Source organism: Spea bombifrons, chromosome 4 (genome assembly GCF_027358695.1).
Source record: "Spea bombifrons isolate aSpeBom1 chromosome 4, aSpeBom1.2.pri, whole genome shotgun sequence".
NCBI classification, from domain to species: Eukaryota; Metazoa; Chordata; class Amphibia; order Anura; family Pelobatidae; genus Spea; species Spea bombifrons.
This window is the reverse complement of record NC_071090.1, coordinates 45,089,845-45,108,449: the sequence shown is the minus strand read 5'-3', so window position 1 is coordinate 45,108,449 and position 18,605 is coordinate 45,089,845. Positions and strand designations below refer to the sequence as shown.

General features: G+C 39.1%; 2 protein-coding genes across 2 annotated transcripts; both read right to left on the bottom strand.

The window, feature by feature from the left end:
• Nucleotides 1–1,171: 1,171 nt before the first annotated feature.
• AMDHD1 (amidohydrolase domain containing 1) lies at nt 1,172–8,934 on the bottom strand. The gene is made up of 10 exons (XM_053462041.1): nt 8,919–8,934; nt 8,610–8,807; nt 7,181–7,287; nt 6,060–6,124; nt 5,387–5,664; nt 4,461–4,686; nt 3,296–3,420; nt 2,397–2,490; nt 1,640–1,800; nt 1,172–1,366 (listed from the first exon to the last, which is right to left on the bottom strand). The coding sequence occupies exons 2-10, from the start codon at nt 8,744–8,746 to the stop codon at nt 1,261–1,263; spliced, it is 1,299 nt and encodes a 432-aa protein (XP_053318016.1). The 5' UTR covers nt 8,747–8,807; nt 8,919–8,934; the 3' UTR covers nt 1,172–1,260.
• Nucleotides 8,935–15,049: 6,115 nt separating this feature from the next.
• Nucleotides 15,050–16,989, bottom strand: SNRPF (small nuclear ribonucleoprotein polypeptide F). Its single transcript, XM_053462048.1, has 4 exons — nt 16,843–16,989; nt 16,131–16,256; nt 15,643–15,707; nt 15,050–15,175 (listed from the first exon to the last, which is right to left on the bottom strand). The coding sequence occupies exons 1-4, from the start codon at nt 16,843–16,845 to the stop codon at nt 15,109–15,111; spliced, it is 261 nt and encodes an 86-aa protein (XP_053318023.1). The 5' UTR covers nt 16,846–16,989; the 3' UTR covers nt 15,050–15,108.
• Nucleotides 16,990–18,605: the final 1,616 nt, after the last annotated feature.

Here is an 18,605-nt window from a genome sequence, read left to right as displayed (position 1 = left end):
AATAGGACAATTAAGACCACTTGATTATGTCAGCTTGTTGAATCCAGTCCACTGCGAACGAGCCTGTAGTGAAGAGATCCGCTTCTTCTATGTTTTAACAAATACAATTTGTCAGTCCGCAGCTGTCTACAGCACACGGTATTTCCCACATTTGTGACTTAGCCTACCAGGCTATCTTGGAGTCAGGGTCATATATATATTTTTTTAAATAACATTTTATCAAACAATACACACTACTGCCCCGATGACAAGGCTTATAATGTATAACAAACAGCGTATCTAGTGTTATGACTGGGTTCCCCCCCAAAGCGGGTCTCAACCTGTATGAATGTCTAGTAGATCCATGTACACACAAGGGTTGTAGAGATGTCCGTTTGCCGATTCCATTTAGTGCTTCAAAAGTTTAAATGCTTGCAAGGATCTGTACAAAGGCTTGGAAAAAGGGACAATGAAACAACCTTCCACTTAAAGGGAGGTGCATGTAACAATCACATTTTGGAAATAATTTCTAAAACCTTAGAGATGTGCAATCACCCAACATTGAGGCACGCAAGGCACGTGTCTCCATTGCCATCTTTTATGTCCCATCTGTATGGCAATTGCGTATATACTGTATCCAATTTGGCATATGCCTACAGGTGTCAGAGATAGAGATTCCAGCAGGAAATTGTGATCATATTTATTGACGGTTCATACACCACTTTTCTATGTTAGCAGCAACTAAGTCCAAAGAAAGTTAATCGAGAACCAGGGTGGTCAAAGACATTATGCCCAGAAGAGAAGACCTGCACACAAAGGAAAATACCCACAGACCAAGGCATTGCTCCACACTTACGCCAGTAACCTAATTATGTCACTGCTAATGACAGTTTAGAAATGTAAGGTGCTCATTGCACAAGTAATGTATCCAATAATGCGCAATATAAACAAAATACAAATGTTTCTTAAAAGTTACATTATAGTGATATACCCTTTTGATAAGTATGTCACACAAGTATGTTCTCTAATAGGGACTACTTAATTTAGCATCAACAAGTTAGCACCATCTCTGTTCTTCGCAACCAAGAATTCATTAACAAACCAAATAAACTTTTTAATAATTATTATTTTTTTCAAAATGTTTTTGGCCATAACAGTATTAAAACTAGGGATGGGAATAGTTTTGAAGCAATTAAATATATAAGGTTTATTATCATGATACGATGAGCTGCATTACGGGTCTAGGGCACATAATCCTATACATGACACTTTCAGCAATAGTTAGAGACCAAGAACTCTCTCATTCTTGTAAATAATCTTTCCTTTGATGGCAACATACTCAATTAATTCCTGATGTCCACCAAACTGATATATCAGGTGCTCCCATCTGTAAAATAGACAAAAAGCCATTTAATATATTAAAGTACCAGTGTAAAAAGTATACACATTACTGCAAACAATCCAAAGTGCACATTCTGCTGCAAAATGTTTGAAAGCAATTTATCAAATTCAAAGACAAAGGTTGTATCAGAGACAATGTTTTATGATCAACTAAAGGTTAAAATACTGCTATCCATATTGTAACATTTGGTTGATCGTACAAATAATTGGTGCATTCAGGTGGCCAATATCCTATTATTGACTGTCAGTTAATACTAACCGTGAGGCATTAATCACAACCACATCCCCTTGTTTTCCAACCTCGAGAGAGCCATGTGTGTGAGATCTCCCCAAAGAATAGGCTGCGTTGATGGTGGCAGCAGCAATAGCTTCCTTCAGTGACATCTTCATATTCACACAGGCCAAGTGCATGACCATGGGCTGGAAAAATACAATTTTAGTGAAGAACGCTGCTGCCCAACACAGACAACTTCTACAAAATACCATATTTATTGAGTTGTATATTGCCACCATATTCCACAAGAGGAAACATACAAAGGTTAATGATGATTTTAGTAACTGGGGATTAAGGATAAAGACCAATTTTGGCATATAGCAGTCACATTTATCCCAACATTACAAAAGAGGCAAAGTGGTTAGACATCTGACCACTGGAGCAGGGCTAAGTGTCTTTTTTGCCATTTCTAATTGTGTTTTTTTTATGGCTGCAGTACACTGTGTTAGGGATATCAGGAGAGGAAAGCGGGGTCAAGAGATTTAAGTAGTAAGGGGGCACTTAGGAATTGTGCAGTTTGCGACAACATTCCAGTGACTGCTGGTGATTTCATCAATGATTCTTTGCACCCCACTGTATCTTAACTGCAGTGTTTGACTACTAAAAGACTAAATATTTAATGAACAAACTATGACACAAACTTTGGAGTTGTGGTACTTGACTAGATTAACTCTGTTCTGTTTTGAGAAGGAAGGTTGTTAAAGGAAGGTAGGTTACAGCCTGTAATCGCTGAAGCACTTACCATAGAAAAGCAATATGCATTAGGATTGAAGTCACTTCCCAGAGAAACTATGACTCCAGCATCAAGCATGTCCCTCGCTCTTGGTTGTTTCAACCTTTGGAAGAAAAGTATAGTAATAGTGTAATTTGGCACACGTTTATAGAGAATCTCCAAATTATCTGAATAGCCATATTTGTATTTAGTGGGAGTTTTTTTCCCAAATTTTATATAGACCACCAGAAACCTAGAGACCAAATCTGTTCCAGGAAGATACTAGGCAAAGAGAAAGCGAGCAAGATACACTTTCACAAGCGAAAGAAGAAGGGAAGCGTTACAGAAGTTAGCAAAACCTGATAAAATAAGAATGCATCTGTTCAGTGACAAGTTTATAACATCCTCATGTTAAACCAAGGAAGAAATAAAATATACTTGCCAGAACGAGTTATTTGCCACTGCCCTGGACTTACATGTTACATATATGTTTGCAATGAAGTAACATATCAGATAAATAAAGCTCAATCAAGCGGTACATAAGTAATTATTCTCAGATAAATATACCCTTTTAGATTATAAGGAACTCTTGTAAGCGTTACGTAGGCTTTTGTTTATTTTTAGTCAAGAATATACAGCTCCCTCGGGCAGACATACGGCTCCCTTGGGCAGCTTTTGCCCTTCTTTCTTATGACCAGTTAGATAGAATTCAGTCTTCGATATTACATACAGGCACCACATCCATATCCACGTCTGATAAAGCAATGAGCGTGACTGAATGCTCAAAATAGTTTACTAGTTTGGTTATATTTCAAGATGAATGTAAAAAGAACATGTATCCTTCAGTAGTTATTATTAGGTGTATTTAGGAAAGTGATTCTAATAGCAGCGGACCATTAAAAGTAACCAAAAATAAATCTGCATGTTACCTTAGGATATAAGCAGTTGTGGGCAACAGGACAGCAGAACACTTTGCTTTGGCCAGTGCTGTGATGCCTTCATCACTTATTTCTTCCAGGTGACTCACAGCATGTGCTCCTAATTCTGCACCCATCTAAAAAGAAACACGTATTTGAATCCATGTTCAATATCTCATTCTAGATATAACCCTAGTCATATAAAGCCCTGTATACAATGTCTGACTGAACATGAACATTGAAGAATTTGTATGCATTGCCTAATTATTTTATGAAGTAAACAGAAATACAGAAACATATTAGAGAACAGCCACCATAGTTGACCCCCTGAGGTCTCAGTCTGCAGAGGTCCAGCTGTTTGGCCAAATCAGAGGATCTAAAAAAAACATAGGCCTCACAGGAAAAACCCACATAGGTGTGTGGTTTACAGTCGCATCCCATTTTTATTTAATCCAATCCAAACCAGACTATTATGTAAACAGAAGTGTCAACAGCAGCTAGAAATTAGCTGCACCCTCTTACAATCCAAACACTAAGAGAACAAAAACTAAAAACATCAAGGCAACAGATTGTTCTTAAAGAATACAAATTACATTTACTTGAACAAAGGCATTCATCCCAATCCCATAACCAAAATCTTCACTTGATGTATAAACTGTAGACGTTAAACGTTATGTGGCTGTTCGTTTGTAAAGCGCGCAGTGATCAGGTCAATCCCGTCCTAATGAATTAGAGTTATTTTTTATAAGCAATGCTTACTAATTACTACCTGCTTCTGCTCTTTCTGGTGGTCTTATCTGAATAGAAAATGATGTCATACTCTAACCCTATAATTCTACAACAGGAAGTAAAAAATATAAAAACACAAGGCTCTAAACAGAAAATACATCCCTAAATGAAAAATACAATTAAAAGTCATTCAACCCCTTCTTTACTAAGGGCATGTCCAACCAAGATTCCCCTTTCCATACGTAAAAAGATACAGCATAATCCCTTTTATTAAGTTGGTGCAGTTCCCTGACTCCCAGCTCAAGTTCCATGAAGGAGATGTGTTCAGACCTACTTGATTTTTTTATTGCAGTTTACTATGTCTATTAAAAGTACTTAACTACTTTATTATGCATTGTCAAGGGTATTTGGGGGCTTGGACGTTTCCTTTAAACTAATGTAAATATACCTCAGCAGATTTCATGGGACTGAGTTCATCCCCATGAAAGTTTAGATGCAGTCCTATGGCTTTACCAGCCTGGAGGATTCTCCTGGAAGACTCCAAGTCAAATACTCCCTTCTCACAGAAGACGTCAATATTGTCCACATGAATTTCCCCGTTCAGTGCCAGCTGTTTCAGTGCAGGTAAATGATTACTAATAATATCATCTGCAGCCTCGATTGCACTTTTTCCCCTGCCAGGAAAATGAAATTATATGTTAGACCTTTTTCATAAAAGGCCCCTTAAAAAAGACTGGGCAGGCTGAGCAAGAGTCACAAACTCCACCATCATACCCTTCAAATAAATGAATATATTTGGGGTCATCTATAAAAATGGATTCTTGTACAAAGTTTGAAACCATGTTTTATTATCATAACAAGGCCACTTTACAAACAGTACATTTAGCTTAGATTTTGTTTGTACTGGACTTTCGATGAATGACTTAGTTCATCTTAAAGAGCCACACACATAGTAGTAGCCAGTCAAGGAGACAAAACATGGATAAGAAATGTATAAATGTCACCTTGTTACATGGCCTAAGCGACAGCGCTCCTTTTTGGCCTAAATGCTCTCTCCGCTTACTTTACATTACAGATCTCCAAAGGGAGGGCTGGCAACCTGTGTGGGGGTAAGCAGTCCTACCAACTGACCCAGTAATAAGGCATTCTAAAACACATTCAGTGTATACAATGCAGACCAAGCTTACACCAAAAGAGTGGATACAAAACCCATAGAAGGAGCACAGAACGGATTCAATCACCACATAAGTAATAGTCCCTGTTACTTTGACATGTAAAAAATGCAGCCTTCCCCTTGAGCTTACACAAGAGCATCCTATTTAAGACTGAAAATTTTACTGAAGGAATAACTCAAATGGATAGAGTCAGTCTTACTTTGGTACTGAGTGAGCTCCGCAGTAAGTAGAGGAGATTCCAATGTCCAACTCCCTTTGGGCGCGTTCAATTACCCTCAGCATCTTCAGCTCTGTCTCTAATTTTAATCCATAACCACTCTTGCACTCGACTAAGGTGGTTCCAGTTCTGAGCATTCGTTCCAGACGCTGTTTGAATCTGCTGTACAGCTCTTCCTCTGATGCAGCAGCTGTATGCTCCACTGTAGCATTAATGCCTCCTCCAGCCTGGTGAATATCCATGTATGTGGCTCCCGCAAGCTGAAGAGCAGCAAAATAACCATCAACATGCGGACAGGTTTAGTATTTCCAGTAACAGCAGAATTCCAGTACAGTGACCAGTGATGGAAAAGGAAATAACTTCATTTCTTTATTTACGGACAGAGACAGATTTTACCCCAGGCATGTGCCAGGAAGGTTTCTTTGGGCACCGTAGGGTATTCGTATAATAAAAACTACATCCATTTCGGCAATTCTTTGCCTGCTACCTGCTAATACCCGTTCATTTTGTGCCTATAGCACATTTAATTTTTATATGTAGAGGCACCACTAACCATTGTGCCTAGTTGGCCTTGTTACTCTCCATACGGCCTTAATGTATTCAAGTAAGATTTTAATAGAGCAACACAAAATAGGAGCATGGTATCCAAACCTACCTTCATAGCAAACTCATTCACTCTGTCACCAGCCCATACTGGATGAGTATGCGCATCTATAAATCCTATAAAATGAACAGATAAAGTCAAATGATGGTATCAGACATGCTTTTGTCTTTGGCACTGTAAATTAAATATATATAAAAAAATAATTGTCATGAATAATCGAGGAGTGACTTGTTGCTAATAGGTCTTATCTTGAAAGAAGTAAAAAAATAAATGAAAAAAAAAGTTATTAGATAGGGTCCTGGCAGAGCCAGCCCAAGACATAATGCCGCCTGGGGTAAAGTTTAAAATGCCGCCCCCCCATTATCTATCCTTCCTCTCCCTCCCTATTATCTACCCTTCCTCTCCCTCCCTCCCTATTATCTACTCTACCCCCCCCCCCTTTGTACTTACCTTTCAGCAGTCCTGCGGCGAGTCTCCCTGCTCGGTCTCGGTGCCGGCTTGTAATGCTGAGCCCTGGAAGATGATGTCATTCCGGCGTTCAGCATTACAAGCCGGCACCAAGACCGAGCTAGAGGGCTCGCAGAGGAGAGAGAGGGTGCCGAGCGGGTACTGACAACTTGGTAAGCGAAAACCACTCGACGCCCTCTCTCTCCGCTTTATAAAAAAAAAAAAAGAGCTTGAGGCGGCAACGCGCCTCCCCTTCAAAATTGCCGCCTGGAGCAATTGCCCCACTATGCTCCATGGTAGGGCCGGCCCTGGGTCCTGGTAAGAAGATACAAAGTAGCCTACTGTGCCTCTTAAAGGAGCCAATGCCTCAGCATCTAATTAGCAACACACATGAATGGATAAACAAGACTGTATGCCCATGCTGGCTACACACAGTCATGCTCGGAAGATGGTGCATCCCAGAGAAGCTCATGGTTATAATTTAACCTGAGATAAATTTGAATGGATGTATTATTATCTTTTATTTATATAGCGCCAACAATCTACGGAGCGCTTAATACAATACATATATTCATTTGGTGGAGAGAGCCCTGCTCGCAAGCTTACAATCTTGAGGCTCATTCATGGTCACAGGATATACAGTGTCTTAATAATACCATCATAGTTCACATACATATAAAAATATAGCTTCTGAGTTGTATAGAGTCTTAGAATTACTTGCTCACCTGGAAATACACACTTGCCGGAACAGTTAATTTTTGTCTCAAAGGACGCTTGAGAAAATTGTTGGTGGATAACATCTGCTGGTCCTACTGCCTTGATGAATCCATCACTAAAACATAATATCTCCATTACCGACTGCATTAAATATGATAAAAACTGTCAAATGTTTGTAAAACAAAAACTTCGAGGAAATATATCTGCAGGTTAATAATTCTTAAGACTGGCAGGGTTCTGTTTACACAATCTAATGAATATTCAACCAAAGTCTACAAGAGAAACAAGTGGTTTTCGTCATGTTTTTTTAAAGGACAAATTGCTTTGAGGGCTATGGCTACCTTACATATTTACATTTACAATAACCTAATTTATTACCATTGCTATCCAGAACTGCCAATGCTAAGTATTTTGCTAACTTTCTAGAGCAGTGTAGCTAATCACTTTTTGAGGAGACAAAAGGTTTTTTTTAGATGAAAAGTGGCACGGGGCAGAAAGCATTATCCTAAACTGCTCTAAATATCCACCTTAAGTCCAGGTTTGGCAGACCCAGGAAAACCACTGAGAGCCAATCAGCAAATGAATCATGGCTCACAAACAGCCAATCAGAAAGAGCAATTGAATCATCCCTCGGCAAATTGGCTGCCTTATACTAAATGAGTGGCGACGGAAAGAGTTCTTGACGTTGAAAGCGCTCATGTTTATAAAGGACAGTTTCTAGCAGCCTAAAATGTTTGCTGGATATAATGGTATCATGGTGTTCCCCAGCCCCGAAAAGTTGCAATTATGTATTTGGTAAAACTAAAACTTTATTTTTTATAAATGCCTTATTCAATTATATAAATTGCTATCGGTCACAGCCAAATTATAATTCCTGTAAAGCTTCCCCCCCTCCTAGCCACATATTTAACCTAAAATTGACGAGAGTTTTGGTTTCATCTCCTTGACTTGCAATATACATTATGAAGGCCCAAGCCCAGTGGGCTTCTGCTGCCGGAGGAGTTTGGCTAGCCCTGTATAATGTATTGTCAAATTAGTTAAATATTTAGAACATCACCTTGCTGATTGATCTATGCATTATGCAGGGTAGCTCAGCCATTCTTGCAATGGAACGTGGCAGGGATGGACAATTAAATCAAGGAGGTTAAAACCACAACTTTACAGCATATTCTCCTCCACACTTCTACTTTAGCGAACAAGGACCCCGACGGCTGGGACCCACATTTCCATGAAATCAGAGTGATTAGAGAAAATATTTTTCTTTGCTTACGGTTATACGGTGCATTTGATACAGTTTCCAAAAATGATTTACAGACAGGGCCACACAAGGCTTTGTCAGAGCTCACCCCAAAGCACTGAGATATAATATATATATATATATATATATATATATAATATAAACATGGCGGTTTGAATGGAAATGGAAGTTGTACTTACTTTCCCACCACCAGGCTGGCCTTTTCCAGTACTGCCAAACACTGCATCCCCTCCTTCAGTAGAAACTCCTCTTCCTTGCTGCACACCACAACCATCTGCTCTGCATTTTCTAGCAGAAGCCTAAACTTGCAGGACATGATCACAGATTACCGGCTTGCTCCACGATTTCTTTTACTCTGTCCACAGTAGTGAAATCTTCTACGGAAAAACAAAGTTCAGATGAAGAGGCTACAACTTGTTACCTCCCCCGATAGCACTGGCATGTTTCACAACGTTCTCTCCAGGATTTGCCGCGGTCTCTGCCCTTACCTCACACTTTGCTTACGGCAGCTCAATTATTTTAAACCATAGCCACTGATTATCTGAGCTGACATTATACCGTAGTTTAAGTTTCATTTTCTGGCCTCCTAAGAGCTCCCTCTGCTTGTTGTTAGAGCAATGGCCACACTCACCTGCGCTTCCCTAACACGGAGTTGGAAGAGAGACGAAATTGATAATCCCATCTCTTTATCTAATCTTTATGGGTTTTTCCTGGAGGACGAGTCTAGTCGGGCTGCATAATGCCAAGGTGACCACATCGGCCATGTTTTCCAGGACATGCATCTTACATACTGCTGACCAGTCCAGATAAAATGCTGCCCTGTAGTATGGGGTATGTATAACTGACTAACTGGTCCTCTTCCATAAGTCTATACATCCCCTATACTGTAGGGCAGCATTTTATCTAGGCTGGTCAGCAATATGTACAAATTATAGGTGTCCTTGAAAACACAGCCGATGTGGCCACTCTACGTAATGCTTAGTTAGAGGAAGCTCAAACAACTTCAGCGTTTCTTATCGACTGAACATGCTGAATTGTCCCACATATCACGTAATAAAGCGGATGAAACATTTCATCTTCCCTGAGCTCCCAGTCTAGCAGTAAACCCCAATATTGGGATGATATCCTCCTTGCAACAGCATGGTTGATACTAACGAGTTGTGAATACGAGTCTATAGTATACATCTGTGGTCCAGACGGTGACCTGAGTGCTCTAGTTCTAATCAATTATGTTGAAACCAACATATTCGCTTTACGAAAGCGTTTAATAAATCTGAACATATTGAATGTTTGGGCGATACTGCATTAGTTTGGAAGGCATAGTATTTAATGATCCTATATAGCTTTTATTGCTGCGTCTAAAGAGTATATAAGTTCCACAAACCTTAAATAAAGGGGTGACTTATAAAGATGTTGCAAAAGCAAAATAAAAAAGCACTGTTGTCAATATCTGAATATTGAAATGTGAATTCTGTGAATGAAAATGTGATTCTGTCAATATAAAAGGTACATAATTGTATCATAAAAATGATGCATTCAATATACGAAGAAATGTCAGAATTTTGAGAAAAAAACCCTCTATATTTAGTCTTAATGCTGCCATGGTGCAAGTAATTTATCACATACATTATGCATAATCCCTGATCATCCATATTTATTAAAGACAGACTAGCACCCCCCAAAAGGTTAAGTGCCCCCATTTAAGGACCTTATTGAATGTTAAGCTGTGATATTGTTAACATAAGGCAATGTTTGACAGTTAGAATTAACACTTTTACTTTTCTGAGGCTGGCATGGTGTAATGTGGTTGTATTTCAGTGATAGTGATTTGCAAAGTTGCTGCATGCTGCTCTTTGGAAATCCTGATTATATATATATATTATATATATATATTTGTCCAATACAGCGACCCTAAAGTCTTTTTCTTTTTTTTTACAACCAAGGGTAAATAATAATAAGTGCTATTGCTTAGCAGCTAACAGTTTACACAATATCAGATTATATCCATGATTAGAAATATTTGCACTGATAGTCGTTAGTACTTTTCTACAACAAAAATATACTTTTTAAATCTACCTTAAAACCAGTAATGCATGAGTTTTAATGCTAGGAAAAGCATAGGAAAGCTTGAGTATCACCACCTGAGTGCAGTTGTGAGGACTTGGAGAAAATAAAAGAGTTGATGACACCTGTGTTCTGATAAAAATCTGGTGGGGATTCAGGCACTCTGTTCCTAATGAAACAGGTTGATCCTTGAGCCTGGCAAGCATATGGGAAATGTATACTGTGGAGTTGCATTGCAATCTCCTGTTTGAATAAGACATCTGACCAACCTATCTATTGAGATTTCACCCCACTATGGCTGTTAGATGAATAAAATAGGTTGGTGTATTAAAAAAAATGCCTACACCACCACATAAAGTTGGTGGGGCCCCTTAGACTCGTTTGAATGTAATTACAAATTCACTAAAACTTTCCAATATTTTCAGAATGGGGGAAAACTTGGTTTATGAAGAGTTTAGCCTACATACAGCTCCTGAGTCACCATTGAATCTAGCAGGCATCAACAAATGTTGTTCCCCTTGCTATTATTCCCTTTAAGATTTTAGATTTTACCCACTAATATAGTTAAATCAACTTTAATGGAAGGGTATGGCTGAATGCACAACATATCTTTACGATGTACACAGAGATCACAAGAAAAATACCTTGAAAATGGATAACTTCCCCACCTAAAGAATGTCTTTGAACAATGAAATTAAGGAAGGCAAATCCATGACCTAAAGACACAGTGCCATCTTGTGGACAATAAGGATACTACTGCATTTACATTTTTTAACAAAAAAAGTATTTCATTTTTAATATCAAAGGGATACTCCAGCCATCACATGCACGTTAATGCATAGGAATGCTCATTGGTTGCTTTAAATTAAAGCTTAAGGATGTATGTTCTGATTTTGACCTTACAGCGTCCCAAAAACATGACATACCAATGCATGTTAGTTATGTCAATAGGATGTTGTGGAACGCAAATTGCAAGTTTCTTGCATGGATCCAGGGGAAAAAAGCATATACGGTAAAATATATGTTTTCAGTTTGTTTTGGTACAAGAAGAGTAACCGACTTTGTTTTTGTTTAACCTTTTGATCTTTTCTTCAAACAATACACAAAAATGCTCTAATGCAGATCAAACAATTGCAAACACAACACAGGTTTATCCAAAAACAAAGGAGGGCTACTGCAGAAAAACCTAACAATGTGTGTTCAGCCACATCTGCTGTACTCCACATGCATAGGTCAGGCATGTTTTGGGGGTTTTCTGGGCCCATATCCCATTTCAGACAGTTAACCCCCTGTAAAAGTATATGTTTTGAAATAGTAGACAGCTCAAAAATAGATTCATTTATAACAAACATTTCCGCAAAATTATAAAGAATTTTAAAGAAAGTAAGGATTCTGCATTCCAAATTAAGCACACCTCTATCTTGGCTGGTGGGAGCAAACATGAGTATTTACACAATATATAAAATTTTGGGGGTGCTATATAGATGACGTTATATTGATTTGGACTGGCACCAAGCAGTTTGTAACACATCTTAATGAAAATACAATTAGATTGGAACTAACATTTGTCATTGATTCAAATGTTTAAAAAAAAACGCAGAAGGAAGAATTTACACTGTATAAACAAATGGCAACTACCGTATTTCCCCATATATAAGACGCACCTTTTCGTTGAAAAATGTGAGGTCTAAAAACTAGGTGCGTCTTATACAGTGGTTGTAGATTGCAGTTACTACTTCCCAGTCCCTCCCTGCAGTCACACTGACTGCCCCGCCCCTTTCTGACCCACTGCCGATTGGCCCTGCCCCTTTTCTTATAGCGTCCACATGGTTCAGAAACTCATCTAACAGTAAGTAAACAATGAACATTTGGGCTGCTGAAAGTTAGGGGAGGTGGGGGTTAATTTAGAGGCAGTTATGGTTAACGGGGTGTTTAGGGTTAATTTATTGGCAGTTATGGTTGATGGGGTCTTAAGGGTTAATTTAGGGGCAATTATGGTTAATGGGGTGTTTAGGGTTAATTTAGTTGCAGTTATGGTTAATGGGGTCTTTAGGGTTAATTTAAGGGCAGTTATGGTTGATGGGGTCTTAATTTAGGGACAGTTAATGGATGGGGGTGATGAGGATGATGAGTAAGAATTTTATGATAATAACTATGTAATAAATGGGAGCGTCTTATACATGGGGAAATATGGTAACAGCCTTCTCGATGTAAAGACTCTCCGTCCAACCCCTCTTAAGAGAACCATTCCAATAGGTCAGTATCTACACCTTTGAAGGAATTGCTCTGATATACCTTTTAATAAATAAGTAAAATATCCACACTTACATTAAAAACCAGATCCGAGGTCCAGATATATGTTCTTTAGTCCAAATCCCCGGCTCACAGCAGCGCTACCGCAATCATTGGCTTTCGGCCTGAAAGTGTTGATGTGTTTTCTTCCAGTTCCTCCCCGTGTGATGTTGATTATTTATTTATTAAAGATATATTTTTGTATAACCCCAATCGGGTGCATTAATTGACAAATACAATGTTTCTAAACATTACCTTTGTCACTGTACTCTGCCCCTCTCCTTCTCACTCGTGATCATGAGTTGGACAGAGACAGAGGAGTATTTCAGTGTGTTCAGCAGTGTGTGTTAATCCAAAAAATTGTTTATACATTAAAAAAACTATTTATTTTGTGCCTTTACACTGCTTTTTCAGTGTACTTGCACTTGTCTTTTTTTCATATGAGTTATGGTAGGTGGATCATTAGTGAGGAACTGGTATTTGGGCCTAGGGTGGGACTTTGGGGTAGCTTGGGCTAAAAAATAAAATAAATCGTTTTCAGCGTATAGGGTTGCTCACAGCGGAGAATCAAAGGGAGGAAATAGCTTCCCAAACAAATGTTTATGCAGCCCAAAAAAAAGACTTGCTATCATCAAAAAACTAGTGAGGCACCAATTCCCTAACGGGTTAATCAGCCTCTGATTAAAACTAGTGAGCGAACAAAAACCCGACGCGTGTGTTTAGCTGGCAAGACGCCAGCTTTGTCAAGAAAAAAATGATTTCTGGGTACAGGTATTTAAAAAGCCCACCCCATGTTCCAATTGGTTGAACTCGACAAACCGCCTCATGTTTTCTAATTGTATTCTTGGTGATATACATCTCCAGCAACTCGCTACTCAATATTGCCACCTCATGGTATCATTTAAAAGGCAACGTTGTATCCCGTGTGTATAGATATATGGTGATGGAAGCCAACATTATCTAATCCATTTCCAATTCTGAATCTCCTCCCTCCTGGTAACTTCACAAAGGCTGCCTGAACTATTCAACAACAATCAGTAACTTAATAGCGCTGAGATAGCCATAGGTAGGTATATTCATGCAGACCCTTTCCCATGATATACTGTATATAATGATTATATAACTATAGTATATAAGCGATACACAACAGAATAAAACATATTTTGAAGTTGAAGCAAAAGCTATTTATTATGAGAAGAAGACAGACATTAAGAACGTGATCACTTTCGGACCGGCTCTTCTGGGGGCTTCATGCAGGCTGCCATTATCATCAGGATTACAGTTTTTATATTTATAGATGAGGAATCCAACCAGGCAGCAGCACTGACAAAATAACACAAGTATCACGGATGCTATAACAATAATCCATTTGGCATCCAAGTCATTCTGGCTGTCCTTCGGAGGCTTGCTTGGTTCTGTCTTCATCTCGCCGTCACTGCGATGCCAATTAGCAGGCAGCGGAGCAGGGCAGACTTCCAGCACCAGCAGAAATAAGACGAAAACTATCAGCTTCATTTTGCTTCAATCAATCCAACAAAGTGGTGGCCTGAAGCTGTGTCCTGCACACATATCCAGCTCTGCCTTTATTGCATCACAGAGCTGTGATTGCACAATAACTACTGCTACAGCAGGAATCCTTGTACCTCAAACTAACGTGCACAAAATAAAACTATTTTTAATATAATTCATGTGTTTGTTTTATATCCCATTATAGAATTTCAAATGCATTCATCAGTATAACATTACTGGGAAGAAAAAAAAAAAAGAAAAAAAAAAAAAAAAAAAAAATCGGTAATTAACTGTGATACTGTAGAAGTAATGATGCAACCTCAACCTGGTATGAATGTAGTGAGGGTCCCAGTCAGTGTTAAACATGCTTCTATCACCATGACTGTCAATAAGTTGCTCTGCTGACTGGACCATCGCATGGGTTAATGTGTGATAAAGTAATGTTGTAAACTTTACATAACACATACATACTGTACATAGGTGAGTTTTTAATATTTGTTTTATCATGAAAACTGTCATTCAGGTTTAAAGTATACAGTCATAAGATACCCAGGGTCCACTAACTCTAAGTTTCCCTATGTGTCCCATATTATAAGTGTGGTTGACATCAGTACATACTGATTATATTCAGTTAATGTAAGAGATGGAAGCAGAAGTATCACAACTCAGTTTGATTTTATTGTTCACAAAAAAACAAAACAGCGTTATACAAAATATGAACCCGCCTCAAGAAAATCAAGGTAGAAAACAACCCTTCAAAATAAAAGGTACAGTTTATTTTCAAAAAATGTACAAAATCAAGTTAGTTTGAATTTATTCTCTCATCTCGCCATCTTCCTCCTCTTCTTCTACACCACGTATATACAATACATTGTTACACCTACAGCAAGAGAAATCAAATTAGTGTCCTTTCATTTATGAGCAAAATTACTAAAATCCCATGCTACAATGTTACAATATTCCATGTGCTTCTTATGGTATTGTACATTTTATTTCTGCTATAAACACCCTACCATCTTATTCAAGGTTACCAAAGCTGAAACAGAACAGAGGTATGCCTTTAATAGGTCTGCAAATCTATATACTATTCAATACATTTGTGTTTTCATTCTGAAGTTATCGGCTTGTGTTATCTTGTATATATCACACGCTGTGATAAGAATACATGAAATTTATGAAAAGCCCAGCCCCCCCCCCTTTTTTATTTTTTACAGTTAAGGAAACAGTAAACTTTCATTTTGAAAACTAGAAGGCGTAGTAAACTATGGCCTTGCACCTATATTTCCCAAGGACCAACAAGCAGCTTAAAATAGTTTGGTTAATTATTCAGTCACTGTAAACACTTACCTTATTAAAACCTCACCAAGGTGTCCAGACAACGCACCATCGATATATTCTTCAGTGTTTGCAAGCTTTACAGAAACGAAAAAACAAAACAAAAAAGTTTACCAGGCACGATTAACAATAACTTGGGAAATGATAAACATTGCGGCAAAACAGCAACAAATTAGCCTTTGCTAATAATGCCACATTTTGGGGTATGATTCTACTTTAGCTTAGACCTCCGGCTGGAGGTTAAAACTAAATGAGATTTTTCTGATCAGGAATGCATGTGGGCATTGAAGAATGTTGCACACTCATCAGGGCTAGATGAATTATATATCATATCTGAATATAGGGGGCCAATAACACAATTCTAGGCATATCACACACACACCACATTAAAGTAAAAGCACATGAAAACCGGTGCCAACAATAACATTGTGTGTAGCAGCCCCCAGCTGGATCATTTGCTGAATCTGATGGCACATGTCACTACTCAGAGCATTACCTACCTGCATGTTCATGTATCCATCCACAGACACCAGATAACCCTTATACTCCATCCCCCACTTCAGCTTAACCATCACTGGCTTACCAGTGAGGCCATTGAGGAACGGTTTGGGGTTCAATGGTAAACTCTAGAAGAAGAAAAAGGACATTAAAAATACATAAGCAACACTTATAGGAAAACATTTTATTGGAAAACTCCAGCCATCACAAGCACTTTCACACACATAATATCAATGTGTCCACCTGAGAAGGCTAGTCTGCAACAGATTTAGATGGCGCCCCCTGCTGAGTTATTTACAAACTTAGGGAAACTTACATTTTTAATAGGAACTATAGCATCACCATAGTTCTCAACAGCCCTCACACCGGCCTTTTGTTTGGTTAAAGTAAAAGTGTTTTTTCACAGCACTATTTCTAAAAGCAGGCCTAGCAGCCAGATTGATTTATATTTACACAGGAAGAGAAGCAGGATTATTAGAAAGCGCCATAAACGAGGTTCCCTTAGATATATCTCTACCCTTTACTCTATAATGAGACCCCACGCAGCTGCCCAATCTGCCTACTTAATTCCAGTCACCCACTCCGGGTAACAACAAGGCACGGACCACGTGGGTATACAAAAAGCTTGTGCCCGCACATATCCGCAGCGTATTAATTCATTCGTGGGCCTGCTGCCGGCTCACACACACCCTGTCCTCACGGTTACACACTCACCATGATGAACGATGCTGATCCCGAGACCGACTGCGGTCACAAGTAACAAAAAATTCCTCCCCGGAGCGTCCTACCGAACACACCACGGGAGCAGAAAGGGAAATGGACGCCGAGGGCGACGAGAGAGGCGCGAAAATGGAAATAGAGAAAGCACTAGAGGAAAGGTGAGAGAAACAGCGCCCACTGCTGGCTTGGAGTACTAATCGGCAAAAGCACAAGAGAGCTTCGGGTTTACGGTCAGTGCATGCAACATGCATGAGAATAAATACCCCACCCGGGGTGTCATACTGTCTCCTACATGCTGCAAACATTTATCAATGGCAGTGGCGTCTCCAGCTTTCATATTTAGGGGGGGGGCACATGGGGGGACAGGGACCAAAGTTTGTGTGTGTGGGCAATTATAAAATGCTACATATACAATATATATGTGTGTGTATATATATATATATATATATATATATATATATATATATATATATGCGTTAGACATGCATTTTTAACTACATAATATGTACTTATCTCTTTGAAGTAAAGACTGTGATTGAAATATGATTTCAAAATACCGCAAATGCTCTGAAAAATACCCCTCGTCTTATAATCAGACCTCAAATAGGTCTGATTATGAGACTAAGATCCAGATTCCCCGCAGCGATGCAGGGGACCTGGATCCTCCTGTCTTATGCCCCCCCCCAACTTACCGGTGCTTATGAGTCCCCGGTGCTTAGTCCGGGCTGCGTGTAGAGCTCTACACGCTTCCCGGACTAAGCACTGGGGACTCAGAAGCACCGGTAAGTTGGGGGGGGGGGCATAACACAGGAGGATACAGGGGACCTGGTGTGGCATATAGGGGTATAAGGCATTTCTGGAGGCAGAGTGGCACATAGGGGGTCAAAAGGCATATCATGGGGCACAGTGGCATATAGAGGGTTAAAAGGCATATCATGGGGCACAGTGGCATTTAGAGGGTTAAAAGGCATGTCATGGGGCACAGTGGCATATATGGGGTATAAGGCATTTCTGGGACAGAGTGGCAAGCCTGGGGGCAGATGTGCATAACTGGGGGGGCAGGTTGGAAAAAAAAAGGAAATAAAAACAAGATATTTTTCTCAATCATAGCTTTTATTAATAGACAATTGTTCACATAGTTTACATGAACTAACATTTACTGGTAAAACCTTTTTCCTATAGGGTCGTCTTATATTCAGGCTTTTTCTTTTTTCATAAGTTAATATTCAGATTTTGGGGGGTCGTCTTATAATCAGGGTCGTCTTATAATCGAGCAAATATGGTAACAGCTGAACTGCCTGTTTTTATTCTTTAATATTAGCCCCTGCTGCCGATATATATTAATATTAGCCCATGCTGCCAATATATATTAATATTAGCCCATGCTGCCAATATATTAGACCCTGCTGCCAATATATATATATATATATCTATATATATATCTATATATATATATCTATATATATATATATATATATATATTAATATTAGCCCCTGCAGCCAATATACCATATATTAATATTAGCCCCTGCAGCCAATATATATTAATATTTAAAGTACCGTATTTGCTCGATTATAAGATGAGGTTTTTTTCAGAGCAAACCCCTCGTCTTATAATCGGGGTCATCTTATAATCAGACCTCAAATAGGTCTGACTATGAGACGACTAAGATCCAGATCCCCCGCAGCTGCAGGGGACCTGGATCCTCCTGTCTCTTCCCCCCCGCCCCACTTACCGGTACTTCTGAGTCCCCGGT